We start from the raw sequence: 14,041 nt of genomic DNA, 5'->3' as shown, positions 1-14,041 counted from the left end.
CTTCAATCCTCATCCTTGACAAGTGGTCTGCAACTCCATTTTCTATTCCTTTCTTGTCTACTATCTCCATGTCAAACTCTTGGAGAAGCAGGATCCATCTCAGCAGTCTCGGTTTGGTATCCTTCTTCGAGTATATGTGTCTCAGAGCGGCATGATCGGTATACACAATGCCTTCGAACCTACAAGATAACTCCTGAATTTCTCGAATGCAAACACAACTGCTAGGAGTTCCTTCTCCGTGGTAGCATACCTTCCCTGGGCCTCGTCCAAGGTGCGACTGGCGTAGTAGATGACATGAAGCTTCTTGTCAATTCGCTATCCCAGAACTGCTCCAACTGCGAAGTCTGAAGCATCACACATGATCTCAAAAGGATGATCCCAATTAGGAGCTTGCACTATGGGTGCTGAAACCAAGGCTTCCTTGATCTTGCTGAAGGCTTCCAAACATGCTGCATCAAATTCGAACTCAACCTCCTTGCACAGCAACCTTGTCAAAGGTCTTGCAATTTTTGAGAAGTCCTTGATGAATCTCCTGTAAAACCCAGCATGTCCCAGAAAACTCCTGATGTCCTTCACTGTCTTAGGCGGTTGAAGCTGAACCATGACCTCAATCTTAGCTTTGTCAACCTCAATCCCTTTCTCAGAAATTTTGTGTCCCAGAACAATCCCTTCTTCAACCATGAAATGGCACTTCTCCCAGTTCAGCACCAGGTTCGTCTCCTCACATCGCGTCAATACCCTGCACAAATTTAACAAACAGGAGGAGAAAGTGGAACCGTATACAGAGAAGTCATCCATAAACACTTCCACTGACTCCTCAATTAAATCCGAGAAAATTGAAGTCATGCACCTCTGAAAGGTGGCAGGAGCATTGCACAAACCAAATGGCATGCGTCTGTAGGCAAAAGTGCCATAGGGACAAGTAAAGGTTGTCTTTTCCTGATCATTTGGGTGAATAGGGATTTGGAAGAATCCACTATACCCATCAAGGAAACAATAATAGGGATGACTAGCTAGTCTTTCCAACATTTGATCAATGAAAGGCAAAGGAAAATGATCTTTCCTAGATACAGCATTCAACTTCCTATAATCTATACACATCCTATGTCTTGTGATGGTTCTAGTTGGGATTAACTCATTTTTGTCGTTTTTGATCACAGTTATGCCTCCCTTCTTAGGTACACAGTGCACTGGAGATACCCAAGTACTATCAGAGATAGGATAGATAACTCCAGCATCAAGCAGTTTTAGGATTTCTTTCTTTACTACTTCTTTCAGATTAGGGTTCAATCTTCTTTGGGGTTCAATACTAGCATAAGACTCATTTTCAAGATTGATCCTATGTGTGCAAAGACTAGGTGAGATTCCTTTGATATCATCTAAAGAATAACCTATGGCCTTTCTAAACTTTTTTTAGCTCAGTTACTAGCAACCCCAATTCATCATCACTCAACCTAGCATTCACTATGACAGGATAAGTAGAATTGGTTCCCAGAAAAACGTACCTGAGTCCGGAAGGGAGAGTTTTGAGTTCTACCTTCGGAGCTTTCAGTTCCGACCAGTCGTCAGCACGGGAGTCTGGAATGATCGCGGTCGAGTGGGAGATATCACGTTCTGAACTCTCTGTCTCAACTGCACGTACCTCCTTTGCGTCAGATAGCTGCTCGAATTCCTCTGATCCATCCGTTTCTCTGTGGGAATCTAGCATATTCTTGTAACAAGTGGTCTCCCCATGCAGGAACCCTTCTTCTCCATCCTTGGTTAGAGCAGTTTTGAGATGATCCTCCTCAGCTAATTCCTCCAACAGCTCATCAGCCAACTTATCCATCTCTTCAATATAGAAGACTTGTCCTCCTATTGTTGGCTTCTTCAAAGTATCCTTGATATCAAACTTCATGATGAAGTCATCGCCCAGATTAAGATCAATCTTGCCATTTCTGACATCAATGATGGCTCCAGCAGTCGCTAGGAACGGTCTTCCTAAAATCAGAGGATCTTTAGGTTCTTCATCCATCTCCAGAACCACGAAGTCAGTTGGTACTTCCACGTCTCTGATCCTGACAGGTAAGTCCTCTAAGATACCATGTGGAAGTCTCACTGATCTATCTGCAAGGATGAGGGAGATGTCGCATCCCTTAAACCTTGTGAAACCCAACCTCTTAGCCACAGAGAATGGCATCAGATTCACTGAAGCGCCAAGATCACATAAGCACCTCTCAAAAGACATGGGCCCAATGGAGCAGGGAAGAGTGAATGATCCAGGATCTTTGAGCTTCTTGGGTACAACCTTCTTCTGGATGATTGCACTGCACTCAAGACTTAGTACCACCATGCCTTGAACTTCTTTTGATCTCTCCATCACTAAGTCCTTGAGGAATTTCTGGTAGTGAGGAACAAGTGCGAATGCATCTAGCAATGGCATTCTCAACTCAATCTCCTTGACTTGCTTTTCGAACAAGGCTTTGTACTTCTCAGTAAGCTGCTTCTTAAACCTCACTGGAAATGGTAGAGGAGGCTTGTACGGTGGAGGGATGAACCTCGCAGGTCTGTCTTCAGGAACAGCAGGCTCCTTAACAGCTTCAGGCTCGGATTGCTTCACTGGCTCGATTGGATCTTTGACTGCCTCGACGGGGTTCTCCATCTGAGTGTCATCCTGACCAAAATCCTCCCCATCTAATTCTGCACTGTCCTCAGTGACGTCTGGAACTCCTTGCCTGGGAGGCAATGTTTTCCCACTTCTCAGCGTAATGGCATTGGCAAACTCCTTGGGGTTCTGAACAGCTTTACCTGGGAATTGGCCAGGCTTTGGTGCAGAAGTAGAAGCCGATTGGCCCTCCATGTACCTTATCTTCGAATTCAGAGTTTCGAATTTGACGTTCAGATCATTGTAGGAACATTCCATCCTCTGACTTAGGTCAGCGAACTTCTTCGCAGTATCCATGGAACCGCTAGCTTGACCCTGAAGAATTTGTTGCATCATCTGCTTCAGTTCTTGATCTGGAGTTGGTGTAGGCTGAACTGGTTGAGGGCGGAATCCTGGCGGTGGTCCCGAGGGAGCTTGGTAACCCTGCTGGAACTGTTGTTTTGGAACGAATCCCGGATTGTAAGGCACAAAAGGTTTTTGTTGCCCTTGCTGTTGTTGTTGAGGAGGGTACACCTGATCTTGTGGATTAGCAACATTGGTCCTTCGGTAAGACAAATTGGGATTCGTCTTGTAGGGGTTGTAACCTTTGTTGTAGCCACCCTGATTCTGAACATAGCTGATCTCTTCACTCTGCTCACCCTCCCCATCTGGAACTTGGAAAGGGTCGTCCTCAGAGACGAAGTGGACGCTCCTCTGCTGGCTCAGCAAGATACGGTCAAGCTTCTCATTTACATTCTTGAGGTCCTTCTTGTACTTCTCTTCAGACCCAGCGTCGCCGCGAAATGTGCGGTCATAATCCTCGTTGTAGTTGCCGTCGGACTGAGCGAGATTCTCCACCAGTTGCCAACCTTCATCGATGTCCTTGTTCAGGAAGTTACCGTTAGAAGCGGTGTCAAGCAGCATACGTATTTTGGGAAGGACACCACGGTAGAGAGTACTCAGTAATGACTCGTTGCTGAAACCATGGTGTGGGCACTGGCTGTGGTAACCCTTGAAACGCTCCCATGCTTCACAGAATGATTCTGAGCTCTTCTGAGTGAAGCTGGAAATCTCATTCCTGAGACGTGCTGTTCGAGAGTTGGAGAAAAACTTGGCCAGGAATGCCTTCTTGCAGCCATCCCAGGTGGTGATTGATCCCTTGGGAAGGTTTTTCTCCCATTGATGAGCCTTGTCTCCCAGGGAGAATGGGAAGAGGCGCAACTTGTAACCATCCTCACTCACGCCGTTGATCTTGGTGAGACCACAAAGACGGTCGAACTCGTCCAAGTGGTCGAGTGGATCCTCCATAGGCAACCCGTGAAACTTGTTTCCTTGGATCATGGTGATCAAACCACTTTTGATCTCAAAGTTGTTGTTCGGCACTGCGGGAGGGACGATTCCAGCACGCTGAGTATGAGTGTTCGGGGCATCCCCAGCACTAATGTTTCGCGGTCCCTGATGTGGTTCATGCTGTTGTTCCATAGTGACTTGTGCGGGATGATCAGTGGGTTGACGAGCCTGTCGTGGGCGTTGCAACCGATTGATTTCGTCAATAACAGGAACGAGATTTTGATGCCCTCTTGATCTGGTGTGCATGCAAGGTTGCAATCAACAGGTATCTGAGATGCAAAACAAACAAGCAGACAACCAAAACAAGTTAGTACTCAGATTGATTGTGTAACAGAACTTAATCTTGCAAAACTTGAAATCCTAAATGTAACAAAACGATTCCCAAATGGCAACGGCGCCAAATTGATACTAAGATTTTTGTTTCTCCTAGTAGGTTCAATTAACCTTATGCGTTGTAATACTTAAGGTGTCAATCCAAATGGGATGATGCTAGTCACTCAAGATGCAATCAAGCAATCACAAGTTAAGCCAATTCAAGAGAGAGTTTTTCTAACAATCCTAGAATGGTCAAAATACAAAATGAAATGAATTACAGAAACAGAAACGAAAATGTATGACAAGAAGCAAGCAAGAATGAGAGAAACTGAGAACGATTCTAAGCATGAACAAACGAAACAGTTCCGGGAATGTAATAAAAATCAGAAAGAAAGAAGTCCTAAGGATGGGAGTAATTGATGTCGGTGGAGTATCCTAGTCTATAGCGTGTTTAACATGTCACAAGCAAACCATCCCTAAATAATGAGCATCACTTCTTAGCTAATCCAATCTCTTGACAAAAGCTACTCAAACTCAACCACTTCCAATCCTAGCTCTCGCTAGAGAAACATGATCAAGCATGGCATGAAAAACAAGTTCATTCACGTCAACAAACATCCTAGACAACTAATCTCTTAGGCTAGGAACGTAAGTCTCTGGCACTAGTTGGTCAGACATTTCATCGAACACCTTTTGGGTGCGGAGATGTCTAAAACCTAGTTCCAATTGATCAGAGAGAAACTAGTATTTCTAATTCTAGTCCAGAAGGGAGTCATACAATCAAAGCTTAAACACTCTACATCCTAAGATCCTCCACCTAATCTATCCCATCCTCAAGAACTACTACACTACTCAGATCCGAAATTCATCATCAAGCATGCAAACACATAAATCATTGAATCAAGCATCATTAGGTGGATAAAAATAAGGTGAACAACTTTGTAAAAGGAATCAGATGCAAAATCTCAATAATCTCAAAGATATCGGAAATACAAGTCTCAGAACGTTTTTTGGAGGCTAGGTAAACCTTAAGAACAAAACGAGATAAAAACTAAGATATCCAAAACAAGATTTAACAAAATGTATTTATAGTAAAAAACATGTAAATCCCTAAAACTTAAAACGACAAGGTGAAGCGTCGGTTTGGGAATCTCCTGAAGCGCATAAGACGGAACGTCTTCCTGACATGTGCGGTCGAGTCGTGTGTCGTCTCTCCCTAGAGTGAGGTCGAGTGGAATGAGTAGGAGTGGCTCCAGTGGTGTGAGTGAAAATGGCTCGAGCATGGTCTGTGAAAGTGGCTCGAGCTGGGTGTATACGTATCCACTAAAACGATGATAACTCTTGAACCGCACCTCCGATTGGCTTGAAATAAACGGCATTGGAAAGATGACTCAATTCTCTACAACTTTCATGAAGACGTCAAAAGCTGAATCCCTAGACCGGTGGCTCGAGTGATGGCTCGATTGTGGAAGTGAGGAGTAGCCCGATTGTAGAACTGAGGAGGGCTCGACTGTAGAAGTGAGGAGCATGACTCGGTTGTAGAAGTGAGGAGCAGCCGAATGTGGAAGTGAGGAGCATGGCTCGGTTGTAGAAGTGAGGAGCGCTCGAATGTGGAAGTGAGGAGCATGGCTCGGTTGAGGGAGTGAGGAGCATGGCTCGTTTTAGGAAGTGAGGAGGGCTCGGTTTAGGAAGTGAGGAGCGCTCGATTGTGTAAGTGAGGAGCAGCTCGATTGTGTGCGCTTCCAACGTCTCCTAAACACCTGAAAAACTCCGAAATGCGCAATGTATGCAAGAATGATGCAGAAACTTCCTAAACATGCAAAATGTACGAAAGAGGTTCTAAAATGATGCAAAACAACTAGTTGTCCTAGCTAAAGGCATGACAAATACAGGCTAAGGAGATGCAAAATACAGACATATCAGTTTTGATAGATAAGCAATGCTCAAATGATGAATGAAGCGATTAAACTGAAGACTGAAAGCGTGAAGGGTGATAAGGTTGATGAAGGAAAAACTAGATTATTTTTAACAAAAACAAAAAAAAGAAAGATTATTGCAAGATAAAGAATTAGTAGATGGATGAGTGAGAAGAAATACAAGGCTTTTTTTATTTGGTTTTAATTGTTGCTTTCTGAACTTTATAATATAATTTTTTTTTTTTTTCATGTTGGCGTATTCGTGCTTGATCACGATCATCTAATGAATAATTTGGTTTTTCTTTTATTTCCAGAAGGGTTGTTTTTACTAATGTGAGTGCATTTTTTTGCAGAGTTAGTACTTTGCCAATTTTCTTAACTTATCATCCAAGACCAATCAAAGAAAGATCACAAAAATTTGACCATACTATCCAAAATTCTATTGCAGAAACATAAATTTTATAAACTAATTTACCTTTGCTGGTGTCTTTAAGAATTAAATCGAAGTTTGTAGTGTTCAATTCAATGGCTTTGTCTCTTGGATCGACTATTTCCCGGAGAATCAAGCGTGAGTCCAAGGAAGAAGACCCTAATGTAGATGCTGACACCGGAACAATTTATTCATACATCAAATCAAATTGAAGCGGCTTTGTTTCACGGGTCCATGGAGATGAGTCAAGTGCGCTTCTTCATTTTATTGTTAATTATTTCGCAAATAAAAAAAAAAATATTCAAACAAGAGACGGGTGTGTGTTGCCGACAAGAAATTGTTTCTTCGATAGTAACTAAGAAGATGTCATTTACAGTCTTTTTTAACAGGGTTTTTAGTTAAATTATTTTTTCTGTTTCGTTTTTATTAAGATAGAAACATAAATAACAAAATAAAAATAAAGGGCAAAACCCATGCAAGAGCAAGCCCAATAACCGAAAGATTAACCTTGTGGAGGCAGAGTCGATCATGTACAACACATAGTCGTCATTAGTCATACATTTGACATGGAACTCCATAAAAATAATAATTAAAAAATACATAATTATACTTTACTTCACTTTTAAAGTAGAGTTTAAAAAAAAAAAAAGGTAATCTATAAATGCTACACAACTTTTTCTACCAAAACAAAATATAGAACTATTCCAAACTAGGAAAATACACATTTACAACCAAATTTAAAACTGTATGAAGTTATATTAATAATGCACACTACATTATGTTACTTACATCCTTATTCACAAATTCAAAGATTTCACATATTCATGTAACACACTTTTTACTGAAATGCTTTTTTACAATATATTATGTTTTTACAAAATGAAACTATAAATAATGATAAAAATTCTATCTATTATTTCTCTTATTCCATTATGTATAAATAATATAAATTAGATATATGTTTGTATATTGAATACACTACATCAAAATAAAATACTGATCAATTATATTATATTAATAAAATTGTACTTACGAGTTAGGTAATAATTTGGGTGTAACGGGTCGAGTAACAGGACATATAGTAAAAAATCAATCCCCGATGCTAGGTTTTTACCATGAGTAAATGAAATAATATTTATTCATTTATTGGTATTATTATTCTTCAAAATGGTTAAATACGGATAACAAGTATTGGTCTGTCCGAACTTACTACACTAAAATCATTTTAATACATTAATATAAATTCACACATTTGCTAGAAAATACAATCACTAAAAACATGTATATAATTTTAAATTATATAAATAATAATATGAACTAAACTAATTACAAAATTATATTGTAAATTTGAAAACTGAATAAACTAAAAATTATTATCGCAATAAATTATTTATCATGCGGTGTACTAAAGGTTCCAATCAATTTATTAATATGTAACTAAAATAATGAGTAAATATAAGTAACTAACATATTTAATTTTTAAAACATATCCACTAATAATAGTATTAAAAATTAACATATTATTAAAATCACATAAATAGTATCAAAATTAATAAACAAACTCTTAAGTAAAGAACATAAAAAATATATATAATCTATAAATTTTTGTCCCGCGGTGTACCGCGGGTTCAAACCTAGTAAACAAAAAAAAAACTAAACCATAGATCTGGAAAAAAAAAATCCAATTCATTTTGAAACCCTAATTTTGATTTTAAAATCAAAGTTTCTAATTTGGATTCTCTAAGTAGAGCATCAAAATAAATGTAACTGAAAACCCTAATTAAACTGGTGTTCTTATGAAATTAACAAAATTGAAATCAATTCAAAGAATCTAAATATTTAAACATCTATGATGGAAGAAAAAATAACCTAAGCTGGCTTGGATCTGCGAGACTTTTCTTCCTCCTCTTCAGTAACATCAATTGATTCATCTGCTTTGAAAGATTTTGGTTAGAAAAAAAAAAGAGATTTTGGTCAGAGAAGATGAAGAACGAAGAGATAGCGTAAAAAAGATAAAGAATGAAAATATAGAGAGGATGAGGGTTGCCTTTAATTAGGGTTGTTAGAATAATTTTGGTAGGAAAACGGTTGGTAAAAATCGACGGATATATTTGTTTGAGATTTCGTCGGAAATTACCGACCGATTTCCAATCGTTTTGAAAGGTTGGAAATTACTGACCAATTCTCGACCAAAAATTAAAAGCAGTTGGAAAATTGGTCAGAAAACGGTCGGTAAATACTGACGGATATATCAGTCGAAATTGACCGACCGATTTCCAATCATTTAAAAAGGTTGGAAATTACCGACCGATTTACAACCGAATTTTATATTTGTCAATTAACAGTTGGAAATTGGTCGTAAAAATTACTGACTAATAAATTGGTCGGAGATTTGGTCGGAATCAACAATGTTTTCTTGTAGTTTAAGAGGAAAAAGTAAAGGAGTTATGAAACTTCTCTCCAAAAGCTCTCTAAAAATCTCTCAGTGTTTTGCTCTCAAAAGTTGCAAGGAAAAATAAAGTTTAGATCTAAACAATGACCCAAAAATCCTATTTATATTCCTAAACACGTCCAGAGACTAATGATGCAAATATGAAAAATTTTGGGGCAGCTTTGTAAATCTTCAAAACTTGTGGGAAAACTTCCAATTTCTTTTTTTGGCTCTGCATCGATCGACACCATCACTTGCATCGACCGATGCTGATCTCTGAATTCGTCTCCCAACTCTACAGCTCAGCCTCAATGCTTGATTAAGCTCCAAATCCTCCTATTTAGCTCCATTATGCTTCCATCCATGCTAAATCCTATAAAAACTCAAAAGATTCTAAAAATACCAAAAAGACTCTATAAATAAGACTTATATCATGGCTAAAAACACCTAAAAATTACATATCTACAAAATTAATAATTTCCCTTCAATGGCTGAATGAATGAATCCAGCTACATATCAAAAAAAAGCTATGGTAAATTGTTTTACTAAGGGAAGAAGATGTATGCTCAACGCCAAATAAGCTAAACTCTTTCTATGATGCCTATAATTAGTGAGTATATTTTGGTCCTAAAAAGCCCAATATAGCCGCTTTAATTAGTTACCTTGGTTCACAGTCTAGGTTTTTTTTAGTCCATTGCCATGACTTGAAAGAGCCGCTTACTTTGGTTCACAGTCTAGGGTTTTTTTAGTCCATTGCCATGACAAAAACGAAGCAACACGTCGCCGGAGATGATTCGGTCTTTGATCTGATTCCTGTTGATCTCGTCATCAGAATCTTGTCGAGACTCCCGGTGAAGTCTATGGCTCAGTGTCGTTGCGTATCAAAGCTCTGGTCGTCCATCATTCGCCGTCCAAATTACAATCTGTTGATCCCGATCAAGTCTCCGGCTACACCAAGGTTCCTTTTCATCGTTAAAAATGGGCTCTACGGACAGAATATGTTCATCTCTTCTTCACCTCAGCCTCAAAATCCAGATAAGTATCAATCTCTTGTAGCCACTCTTCACACAAGGTCAGCCACAAATTACTGTAGTAAAATATGTCCTCCGGTCAATGGTTTGGTCTGTCGTCAGTATATTGGAGAGGATTATATATATGCGGTGATTTCTAATCCTATCACAGGAGAGTACGTAAGAACACCTGAAGTGACAAGAGAGGCGATTCATACGTCAAGGGAAAAAAAATTACTTTGGTTATGATCCGATTGGAAAGCAGTTCAAGGTCATGTGTATGACCTGGTTGTCTTGTGACGGCTCACACGAGTATCAAGTTCTGACATTAGGGACTGGAAACCTTTCTTGGAGAAAGATCCAATGTTGCACACCTCATGAACCTCATGAAGATGATGGAATATGCATCAATGGTGTTTTGTATTATCAAGCAATCATTGACCAAAAACGTTCCATCGTTTGCTTTGATGTTAAGTCTGAGAAGTTCAGTTTTGTCAACATTGATCATTACTTGGCAGCAAAGATCTTCAGACCTTTGATTCTGATAAACTACAAGGGTAGTAAATTAGGTATTATTCATTGTGATATTTACTCTAATTATTTTGATTTGTGGGTTTTAGAGAATGCCGAGGAACATAAATGGTCAGACCATTTCTACAAAATGCCCGAAGTGATGCATCCAACCCGAATAAAATCAGTGTTCTCCGCTGGAATGATTGGTAGTGGCGAGGTTGTATTGTATCGAATATATTCACAGAATTCTTTATACATTCTCTATTACAACCTCGAGAAAAACATTATCACAAGCGTAAGTGTTCAAGTTCCAGGACTTGATTATGTTGTGTATCATGAAGTTCAAACATTTCCAAACTTTGTGGAGGATGTGAAGCTGATGTAAGTGTTTACTTCTTTTACTATTTCCCTTATTTGTTTTTGTTATGAGTTATGATTCTAATGTTGATTTCCGATTGTTATAATTCTTTAATAATCGAAAATATTTTGAATCACTAGTAATTGAAACATGCCTTTTTCTATGCTAAATCGCTATAACATCACATTACCTCATGTCCAGTTGATAGAAGAAGTTAGGCTGCTTCTGTAACTTCGATGAGCCTTCCATGAACCCACTTCTTAGTTGCTTATTACCATATGATTTTCAACATGTAATTCCTTCTAAACGTGTTCGTGTAATAATATAACGTGTATCCTGTTTGGATAACAACATTCCATTATGACTCATGCTAGTGCTACAAAGTCTAAAGCCAAAACAAAGCAAAAACCCTTATATAAGCTTCAGATTTTCCACATAGTCTAAGAAGCAGCAAGCTAGTAATGGATTAGAGTTAAACCCTTCAAAACCTTGGATTCTAACTCTTGTAACAATGTTTCGCTCGAGATCGAAGTAGAGAAGATAGATAGACCGGTCTGATAGAAACCGCGGTGACAAGACAAGTTCACATGTACCTGCCCTGATTCCAACTATGCACAACTCAGTCTCTCCAACAAGGTCCCACCACAAAAAAGGCAACTGGGAGATATGCTTGGTCCATTGGATACCTCCTCCTTGAAGAAGCCACAAACAAAAACTTGTAGCGTGTCCATCAATTCTACTGGGGTTTGAACACTGCATAATACCCAGTTGGCCCTTGTGGTTAACGAGTCGTGAGTCAATACCTGATATATCATGGTTTTTGTGGTTTTTAACCATGATATAAAGAGTCTTTTAGTGTCTTTTGATTTGTTTTCTAGGATGTTTTTGAGTCTTTACAGGTTTTTTGGATTTTGGCATGAAAGGAGCAAAGTGGAGCAATCTGGATCAGTTTGGAGCAATAATCCGCAAGAAATCAACTTGGAATCGATCAGAGGAGATGGTGTCGATCGACACTGTCTTAGCATCGATCGACACCCAGTCCAAACCGACGAGAGAGCCAAATTTGGAAGTTTTACAAAGTTGCCCGAAGTTTTCCATATTTGCAAAACTAGTCCCTGACGTGTTTTAGGACATACATATATATATATATATATAGTTTTTAGATTTTCCAAACCTTTAAGTTTTATTCTATCAAATTTTATTTTTCCTGCAACCCTGAGATATTTTTGGAGAGCTATTTGAGAGAGATCTGAACTCTTTGAGAGAAGAATTTCTAAACTCCTTCTTATTCTTTTAAATCTCTATTGCTTATTATTCAGAATTATGTTTTGTTCTTCAATGATTATGTCTGAGTAGTTTGCTTGTTAGGTTTAGGGTTTTTCACAGGGATTTTATGAATTATTAGATCTGATTATTTAGGATTCATTATCTATCTAGATCTTCATCTTAGGTTGTTCTTCATATTAATCCTTGATTGGCCATCTAGAATTAATACTTTAGGAAAATAAATTGATATGAGAATATAATTGATTTTCCTGATAAAACCTTTTGATGAGCAAAATTATTTCTTGCAAAGAGATTTGATTTAATAATTTTGTGAACAATCTAAACCTGATTTTATTGCTGATTTTTTACCTAGAATTTTACAAAGAGATTTGGACTTTCCGGTTTTAAATTTAGATATTATTTGCAGTGAGAACTGATTTAATTTACAAAAGTGTTTAGAGTTCTAGATCTGTTCTTAATTGTTTGAATCCTAATTTATTGATTGATTTAATATTTCATAATTTCCTGAGAAATTCCCTAGGCCTAGCTTTTTGATCCATTGAATTTACAACAGTTTTTATTTAATATTTTGCATTGTTTATTTTAATTCAATTTAATCTGTTTAGCATAATTATAAAACTCTATAATTTATTATGTAGTCTTGAGTCCTTGTGGAATTCGAACCCTAAGTACTGCAGTGATCTCTTAATTTGAGAGAGTAGATCTAGGGTTTAATTTGAACATATCAATACCTACTGGCCACATGTCGTCAGGTTTGTTGATGAAGCTCAACTTTTCAAACCTAGTGTCAAAACAAACTATGAAAATAATAGTTATTGGACTCAGCCATATAATACAAAAGACCGTTGATGCAAATACCATCACCGCCTTGTACAAGATGACGAATAGGTCTACAACATTCAATGGTTCGCCAAACCATTTGTTCTTCTTCTTCAGCACTTCCTAACGTTAGAACATAATGCTCCGCAGGAATACTTAGTGAATTGAATGGTGACCAAGTCGAGCACAACACCTTGAACTGTTTGTCAATCGGATCATACCCCAAAGACATTTCACCCAGATCATCATCTTCTCTTTCAAGGTAGGTAAGATTACAGATTCTCCTGTGATTGGATTACAAACCACAAACATCTCTATCCGATCTTCAATACAGACCCATCCACGAACAGGTTGAGAAATCTTAGATAACCCACGAGCAGCAGGCAAATACGTATGGTGAGGAGTCACACATACAAGAGGCGGATTTTGAATACGATGAGGTTGTGAAGTGAAGAAAGGAACTCCAGGGTCACCTATGATGGCGAACAGAAACTGACGACGACGAGACAAAGACTTGGTCAGGAACAACTCTTCGAACTCGGGACGCCCAAGTATCAAAGCCCAAAACTTGCACACGCAACGGCACTTGCCTACAGATTTCGCCGGCAGTCTCGAGATGGGGCGTGTTCGTTTCGTTGACGCAGGCAGCACACAGGACGAAACGAACAGGCTCATGATGTCCATTAGGACATCAGATGGGATCGAATCCGACACCACTGAAGAAGATGATATTGAATTGCATCCTGAAATAGTCAGGCGACCCGACAACTCTTCCACGTCAGTTAAAATTGACTGTGTGTCTTGTATGAAAACAGAGGTCGTAACGGAGGACAAATTCGGGAATCTAAAGTGCACTTTGTAGTTTTTATTGTATGAAAGTAGTACTTATCAGAATAAATAGGAAATTACACATAATTTAAAAATTAGGAATATATATTTTAAAATATTAAAATCTGATAGTACTAATAAGTAAATGGTTTGGAAATTGT

General features: G+C 38.5%; 1 protein-coding gene, 1 non-coding gene and 1 pseudogene across 2 annotated transcripts; 2 read left to right on the top strand and 1 right to left on the bottom strand.

Annotated features, from left to right (window-relative positions):
• Window positions 1-3,602: 3,602 nt before the first annotated feature.
• Window positions 3,603-3,709, top strand: LOC147924896 (small nucleolar RNA R71). Its single transcript, XR_015587832.1, has one exon. It is a non-coding gene; the product is annotated as a small nucleolar RNA R71 (small nucleolar RNA).
• Window positions 3,710-9,823: 6,114 nt separating this feature from the next.
• On the top strand, window positions 9,824-10,973 carry LOC104758731 (putative F-box protein At1g61060; annotated as a pseudogene).
• A 384-nt stretch (window positions 10,974-11,357) lies between these two features.
• LOC147924895 (F-box protein At1g53790-like) lies at window positions 11,358-13,736 on the bottom strand. Its single transcript, XM_087497000.1, has 3 exons — window positions 13,274-13,736; window positions 13,092-13,175; window positions 11,358-11,749 (listed from the first exon to the last, which is right to left on the bottom strand). Exons 1-3 carry the CDS (start codon window positions 13,734-13,736, stop codon window positions 11,358-11,360), a joined length of 939 nt encoding a protein of 312 aa, XP_087353126.1.
• Window positions 13,737-14,041: the final 305 nt, after the last annotated feature.

The sequence above is a fragment of the Camelina sativa genome, chromosome 17, assembly GCF_030686135.1.
Source record: "Camelina sativa cultivar CO46 ecotype springtype chromosome 17, ASM3068613v1".
NCBI lineage: Eukaryota > Viridiplantae > Streptophyta > Magnoliopsida > Brassicales > Brassicaceae > Camelina > Camelina sativa.
The sequence above is the reverse complement of the archived record's forward strand: the minus strand, read 5'-3'. Positions and strand labels throughout refer to the sequence as shown.

What these genes read in the sequence shown, in the direction of transcription:
- LOC147924895 (XM_087497000.1), bottom strand. Translation starts at nt 13,736, where the DNA reads ATGGACATCATGAGCCTGTTCGTTTCGTCCTGTGTGCTGCCTGCGTCA. An exon ending in CTGGGTGAAATGTCTTTGGG is followed by an intron (nt 13,176 to 13,273) that starts GTATGATCCGAT and finishes TTCTAACGTTAG; the next exon opens with GAAGTGCTGAAGAAGAAGAA. An exon ending in TCTTGTACAAGGCGGTGATG is followed by an intron (nt 11,750 to 13,091) that starts GTATTTGCATCA and finishes ATGATATATCAG; the next exon opens with GTATTGACTCACGACTCGTT.